This window comes from Thamnophis sirtalis, unplaced genomic scaffold, assembly GCF_051295495.1.
Source record: "Thamnophis sirtalis isolate CommonGarterSnake01/CBP01778 unplaced genomic scaffold, rThaSir2_p1.2 scaffold_2, whole genome shotgun sequence".
Lineage (NCBI taxonomy): Eukaryota > Metazoa > Chordata > Lepidosauria > Squamata > Natricidae > Thamnophis > Thamnophis sirtalis.
This window is the reverse complement of record NW_028261382.1, coordinates 52229866-52237372: the sequence shown is the minus strand read 5'-3', so window position 1 is coordinate 52237372 and position 7507 is coordinate 52229866. Positions and strand designations below refer to the sequence as shown.

General features: G+C 45.5%; 1 protein-coding gene across 1 annotated transcript in view; it reads right to left on the bottom strand.

The window, feature by feature from the left end:
- Nucleotides 1–4047: 4047 nt before the first annotated feature.
- Nucleotides 4048–7507, bottom strand: part of ATP2A2 (ATPase sarcoplasmic/endoplasmic reticulum Ca2+ transporting 2) — a 43042-nt gene continuing 39582 nt past the window's right edge. The window contains exon 21 of the mRNA XM_087705516.1: nucleotides 4048–5203. Within this exon, the coding sequence (XP_087561642.1) occupies nucleotides 5190–5203 (14 nt within the window). The 3' untranslated portion in view covers nucleotides 4048–5189. The remainder of the gene's footprint in view (nucleotides 5204–7507) is intronic.

The following is a 7507-nucleotide window of genomic DNA, read 5'->3' as shown; positions in this document are numbered from 1 at the left end:
CGAGCGACTTTCCTTTTGGATATTGTGGTTGTTAGATTTAGCCAGAGGGACCATCGCCAAGAAAGGAGCCGCCATGCCAAGGCGGGATCCCAAGTAGTTTTGATTCAGCGTCATCCCGTCCCTAGAAAAAAGGGGAGTATTAAAATGTTTTTTTCCCCCCTTGATTTTCTGCTACAAATTTCCGATTTGGCTCCCGTTAAATGAGTCGGTTTTGGCCACGGGGGGCTTGTCTTGTCGCTCGCGGGCGAATGGCGTTTAGCGTTTCCTCAAACTTTCATCCGAGTCTCCGGGACTCTTTTTTTCTGCTCCCTCAGAACTTTTTATTTCTTGGCAATGTTCAGGGGGGGCTTCTCGAACGTACCCTTGTAATATTTCACCCATTTCTTGAGAATAAATGTGTACCGTTGAAATAAAACTGCCTTCGTCCGTTTTTGTAACTGTGGCGTTATTGTCGTGTCCGTAAAAGTGTTTTATTGTCCGTTTTCCTCAGTGGATTTTTACCTCAGTATGTTACAAGTGTAGCTTATTCGATTATCGAATGTTTATTTAATAGGGATGCGGGGGCTCAGAGGCTAAGACGCTGAGTTTGTCGATCAGAAAGGTCGGCAGTTCAAACCCCAGCGTAATGGAGTGAGCTCCCGTGACTTGTCCCAGCTTCTGCCAACCGAGCAGTTCGAAAGCACGTAAAAAATGCAAGTAGAAAAATAGGAACCACCTTTGGTGGGAAGGGAACAGTGTTCCGTGCGCCTTCGGTGTTGAGTCATGCCGGCCACACGACCACGGAGACGTCTTCGGACAGCGCTGGCTCTTCGGCTTTGAAAGGGAGATGAGCACCGCCCCCTAGAGTCGGGAACGACGAGCACATATGTGCGAGGGGAACCTTTATTTTTAATGTCTATTTCTTCTGATTGAACACAAATAAGAATGAAGACACTCTAAAAGTTTTTGTTTATTTAAATATCTTAAATCTATCAGACCTGAAATCCATGTATCTTGTAAGGAGCTATGCGGTGGCTCAGTGGCTAAGAGGCTGAGCTTGTCGATCAGAAAGGTTGGCAGTTTGGAGGTTCAAATCCCCAGCACCGCATAACGGAGTGAGCTCCCGCTCCCTTCCTCAGAGCCTCTTAGCTTATTTTCATTTGGTGACAATTTTTATAATTTATTTAACATCAAACGGAGCCTGGCTGAGCTCTTGGCAGCCGACAGGTGAGGGCGAATAATTCCTGCTTACCAGCCGCCTGTGGTCTTGCAAAGGGTGGGTGGGCTTAATCACTAACACTTAACAGTGGGAGCGCTGGATGTTTCAAGGCGGTGACAGATGTTTACATCATTAAACCCGTGTTTAAAATTACCGACAAGCTTTTCTTCGGGGCGTAGAAAGAAACGGACTTTTAATGGACTTGAGAAATGGGAGTGTTTAGATCTGCGCCTTTCAATGCAGGCTTTCTTTTCGCAATTATAATTGTCATGATAACTGTGGCTTGGACGCCCCCAAGGCTATGAATTGAATTGCTGTTCCAAAAAGCTTTCAGCATTGTATATAGCGAAGGGTGACATTTATTTCCCAGACCAGAAATGGGGACATTTCTCTGAGCAACAAAAATCTGACATAGGTTGGTGGTTGCTTGGTGTTTCTCCCCCCCCCATCCCCCCTAGGAAACCACAGGTTGGTTTCAGAGGTTGGGCTTTGAGCTCTGGTGCTGGAGAAGAAGACTCCTGCATTGAGTCCCTTGGACTGCAAGGCCATCCAGCCGGTCAGTCCTAGAGGAGATCCACCCTGGCTGCTGTTTAGAAGGCCAGATCCTGAAGAGGAAACTCAAAGACTTTGGCCACCTGATGAGAAGGAAGAAGGACTCCCTGGAGAAGAGCCTCATGATGGGAACGATGGAGGGCAAAAGAAGAAGGGGACGGCAGAGAAGGAGGTGGCTGGATGGAGCTACTGAAGCAGTTGGCCTGAGCTTCAATGGACTCGAGGATGGTAGAGGACAGGAAGGCTTGGAGGAACGTTGTCCATGGGGCTGTGATGAGTCGGGCACAACTTTGCAACTAACAATAAGGAAAAAGCCCCAGAAATGGGGGGACAGCCTTTTGTGTTGGAGGAAGACTTCAACAATTGAGAATGCTAGAGTTGGCCCAATGGGGGCCCCTCTGGGCCCTCATTTGCACCCCTCTTGATTTACCCATATGGTGGGGTATTGCTTCCACGGCCCTTTCTAGGCTTCACCACCCACAGTTTGTTTACTGCAGATGCTAGAGAGCCTGGCCCTTCTAGAGAACAGACTCTATGGTTGCTGGAACTCAATTGGGTTGGTTCACACAACGCTTTAAGCCAGGGGTCTCCACCCTTGGCAACTTTTAAGACTTTTAAGAATTCCTGGAAGTTGAAGTCCACAAGTCTTAAAAGTTGCCAAGGTTGGAGACCCCCGGCTTTAAGCAGATGTTTTTCAACCTCGTAAGATGGCTGGACTTCGCCAAGGTGGCTTTTCAAGAGGCAACCTTCTGCAGAAGCTCCTTGGATGAGAAGTGAAACGTCGTCAAGAAAAAACAAAGTCCAATTTGTCTCTTGGGAAACAAAAATTACCTTTGGGACAACTATGACTTGAAGATTTCCAAACGGGTGGATCTCAGCTCGCCGAAGCCCCTGGCTTCTTCCAAACGAAGGTTTTTGGGGAGCAAAAACCAGGGAAACATTGGAATTAGAAAACAAAGAATTCACAGAACATAAATCGGGCAACATCTGGAGAATGCCTCATTTGACCAAAAGATGAGCTGCCAATTTTTCCTCTTGATTTCTCTATAAAATCTTTCGTTTCTTTCTGGCGTTAACCAACTTGGAGATGGCATAAAATATCCTCCAGGAACGTAGGTCACGTGGAAATGAAATGAATTTTCCTGTTCCTAAATAACCCTCCAAGGGAAAGTTTTATTCCCAAGTATAAATAAAGCTCGACGGATTCAATGTTTAATATTGTTGGCCTTAGCTCAAGTACAGTAACGGCAACGCAGCCATCACAAAAGCTTGGACTGCAAAGCTGGAAGCCGAAGCTGAAATCTTTTTATAGGAAATCTCTTAAAATAACACTTTATTCCCAGCCTAGAAGCCCCTAATGCATTCTGCCAAGGATTACCAGCAAAAGCCTCCACTATAATTACTTCTGTTTCTCGTGGCTTCTTCTCTTCAAAGCAGATGCCATGCAGAAGAAAAAAAAACCCTTGATCTAATCCATTAAGGCCACAACTGGAAGCAATAAAAAATACGGATTCCAATTGCAAGAGAGTATAAAAGAATATTCAAGAGAAAAAAAAAGAGAAGCCTCACCATTTTCATTTGCAAACGAGGGAAGGATTTCTTTCTTTTGTTGTCCTATCAGGATGGCGACTGTTGTGTCGTTAAATTTCGCTTTCTAAATGCTCTTCAAGAGCAGGTGAAATTTTGGGGCTGCGGATGCCAAGTTCAAAAGATTCACTTCTTTTTTAAGTTCCAGCCACCGTTTAAAAAACTAAACTGTAATTGGCTGGCTAGTGAAAGAGTCCCATCGTTTGAGGCTGGAAGATAAGCTACTTAAAAAGTAAAGGTTCCCCTCGCACATCTGTGCTAGTCATTCCCGACTCTAGGGGGCGGTGCTCATCTCCCTTTCAAAGCCGAAGAGCCAGTGCTGTCCGAAGACGTCTCCGTGGTCATGTGGCCGGCATGACTCAACGCCGAAGGCCCACGGAACGCTGTTCCCATCCCACCAAAGGTGGTTCCTATTTTCCTACTTGCATTTTTAACGTGTTTCAAACTGCTAGGTTGGCAGAAGCTGGGACAAGTCACGGGAGCTCACTCCATTATGCAGCGCTAGGGATTTGAACCTCCAAACTGCCGATCTTTCTGGTCGACAACCTCTTAGCCACCGCATAAGTCCTGTAGCTCCTTACAAGAATGACATTTAATCGGTGAAGACATCTAATGACTGGAAACGGAGAATCGAAGTTTGATTGCGATGCTCTCTGCCTAAGCTGCAAAGCATCCAACTCCAGATCTTGAAAATACATCAAAGGCAAAAAGGGTGTTTACTGTAGAATAAGTTTTTTATTTTACCCGAAACCAGGATGGTAGTGTGATGTTCCATCAGACGTTATTTACAACTTCTAAAAAAAAAAAAAAGTCACACATGCTATATCTTAGAAATGGATCCGAAGGGGACTCCACCACGCCGGGAGCCACGCCAATAAACCCTCGGCCACATTTTGCCCGTGGGAATTCCCTCGAGGTAGGAATCCAGGCGAAGGCGCGCGTCTCCTGTGGGTTTGGAAATCCATCCGAGAAAAGTATCAAGGAAGGAAAACCGAGGGAGGGGGGGGGGTTCCTGCCTGCTGCTTTGCTGGCGTTGGGAAGCCCTTCCAAGTTGACCACCCCCCCTCTCTTGTTCGGATAAAATGCGTCACGACTCGTGTATTGCACTGAACGACTTTTAGATTTTTAAAATAAGTTACACGACTACGTTGCAAAAAGAAAAAGTCTTATTTGCACACTCCGGGTGATTATTTCTCTTTTTTTAAAAAAAAGAAACTGAAGTTATGGAATTTGAAGGTTTAAGAGTTTTCTTAAAACATTTCAGGAACGGTACCATCCATCAAATGATCTGTATAAATAGAACTGCATATTGTACAGAGCTGTTTAAACTGTTAAATTTTTCTTTTTTTTTTTCAAAGATACAATAGAGGTTCATCGGCTACGTACAACTGAAAAGCATGCATTTCGACAGTCTAATACTGTACATTTTGATAAAGGATCAATAACATTTTACACAATGAAATATGGAAAAAGGAGGGGAGGGGGGGGAAATCTTGGCCGGATCATCACTCATATTTCTTGCTCAGCAGGTTAAGGGAGCCTTGTCTTCATGCATTCCCAGTACATCTTTTGCAGAAGTTTTTGTTTTTTATCAGTTAAAAACTATATTGCACAGTTTGGTAGATCTGTATATATAAACCTTTAGTTGTAAGAGCACCACACACTTCCTTCACGGAACACAAGTTTGCAGTTCAATTTTTTTTTTCTCCTTCGCTTTTGGGAAGGCTTTTAAAAAGTTTTTTTTTTCCATGTACAAGACTCATGCAGATGTTTTCAGCAGACGCGTTGCTAAAGACACATGCAAGAAAATTAACCTTACAATTCGGCAAAAATTGGTTTAGGACTAAATGATTTACTCCAGTTTCACTGCAAAGGAAAAAGAGAGAGAGAGAGAAAGAGAGAGAGAGAGAGAGAGAGAGAAAAGAAAACATTAGTGATAAAAGACAGATAAAAGAGAGCATAATCAAAGCAAAAGATTGCCTTTTTTTTCTTTTTAAGACTTAGTTAGCGATAGGCAATTGATCGTAACTTCCCACGAGCCAACAGGAAAATACAGATTAGTGGAAAAAGAACTAAGCATTAAAAAGCTAAGAGGACATTTAGAATTAGCAAGTTTCCTTCATCCACCCGAAAGCTGCAAGGTGATTAGCGGATCACACACAAATATAGCCAATTGTGGAGTCGAGACATTCTTCAGAATTGTACCATCCCCTTTTAAGACCCCCCAAAGTACAAACGGGGGGGGTTTGTAACCCCTCTCCTTGGGGAGGGTTGAACCCTCAACACCTGGAGCCCAAATGAATCTAATCCATCCCTCCATATTCACTATTTAAGAGCGAGTCCGATTAAGGGCTTTGAAAGCGCAGGCAACTTTCCAACAGCATTGTTACTATCGCCTAGCAATGCAATAGCTATTTTTCCTCCAGGAAAATCTACATCCACCCTTGGCGTGTAGGCCACTCATATTTCCAGATTCCTGGGTATTGCTTGGCGTAACCAACAGCCCTTTCAACGCAACCTGGTCTTAAACCGTTTGGCTTTTCCTATCGAGGCTCATTGGCTCTTATTAGGTTTTTTTCCCCCTGAAATTTTCTGACCGTTTATTCTACAGTGCCTGTTTGAACCATTCCCTCTGGATAAAACATTTCCAATCTGCTTTTTTTGTTGTAAGTTGAGGAATGTGCCAGAAAATACCCATCTCTTTTGGGGGATTTTTTGGGGGGGGCCCTGATGGGTAAAAAAATGCGCTTCTAAGCCATGAACTAATGGTTAAGCAGTGCAAGATGTATAAACAAGACAGGTGTGAGGACACAAGACAATCTGCATTATTGTTGCATGCTTTGTCTCTCCTGGAATCCTCCCTGCTTTTCTCCTTGCAGGCAGCTAATTTTTTTTTTAAGGGTGAGGGGGGATTGTCCTGTGTTATTTTTACAAAGGTCTCCCACCTCCCTTTCTGATGCTCCCCGGAGAGAGAGGGGGGAAAAAAAGGAAAGTTCGAAACCGAGCAGCTGTAAATCTGTACACAAAGCAATTTGGAAACAGCAACAAGCCACGTTCTGCTGATTTAAGAGGACAGCTGTATTGTGTAAATAAAAGGAAAACAAATAACCAGGGGCAGCTCAGCTCAGCTATTAAAAATACATCATCCTGCTGCCGTCTTAGAAGTGGTTGTGGCCCCAAGGCACGTGGAGAGGGTTGGGTGCTATTTGCAAAACCGAGCCTAACCTGGGAACGAAGAACGCCTGCAACCGTAACTCACTCTCTTTGTTGGTGCAAATGGGAGAACAGCAGAGACTCGCATCCTTTGGGAAGCAAGGGGCTGTCCTAGGCTTCCTGAGAGCCTGAAGCCGACTCCTGGTCCCGACAAAAAACCATTTTATTAATTGACTGTGAAATTCCGCTCATTCACACCCAGCAAAGTCTTTCAAGGGAGGATTTACGGTCACAGACCTTCTCTGGCTTGGAGAGCTGCCAGGCCGAGATCTGCAGAACTTGGCCAGGAGTCTCGGAGAGTCACGAACCAATGAAGCGAACTAATGGTCTCCTGCAAACTCCACTCCCCTTTCGCTCCTCTTTTATTCCCTCTGGGAGGGGCCATTCACCGTCCCCCTGTGGCCTCACTCCCACGTCGACCCCTGTTCTTTAGCTGTTCCCTTCGTCTGGCAACTCTGCGCATGCGCACACGGGGAACAGGCTCCAGCTGTTCTTCTGCCTCACTGATCTCTGACTCTGAAGGCAGCTGAGAACTGTCAGACGGCCCTGTCCCCCTCTCTGCCTCCGACACAGAGCCCTCCTCAGAGCCTTCCCCAGACTCCAGATTCCTCCCCAACCTCCTCTCTTTCCGAATCTGCTGGCGGACCACAACAGGGGCTATGGATCCGAACTATGCCAAGAAAAGCCCCATGGATGTGCTTGGAGTTCTAGGAAGCAGCCTCTCCTGGGAGAAGATTCAGAAACCCCCTGGATTCCTCCAGCAGGATCCCCTGCCATGGAGACCCAAAGCAATGCCCTCCCAAACACCATCGGACGAACAGCAGAGGGAGCCAACTGGCACCTCGACCTGACAGCCAAGTTAATCCTCCAGGCTCAGCTAGTCCAACTCTCTCGCCGGCTTCTAAATCAAGCATGTCCCGAGAATGTAAGCCAAAATTAGGTTTGGACAATGGAAGA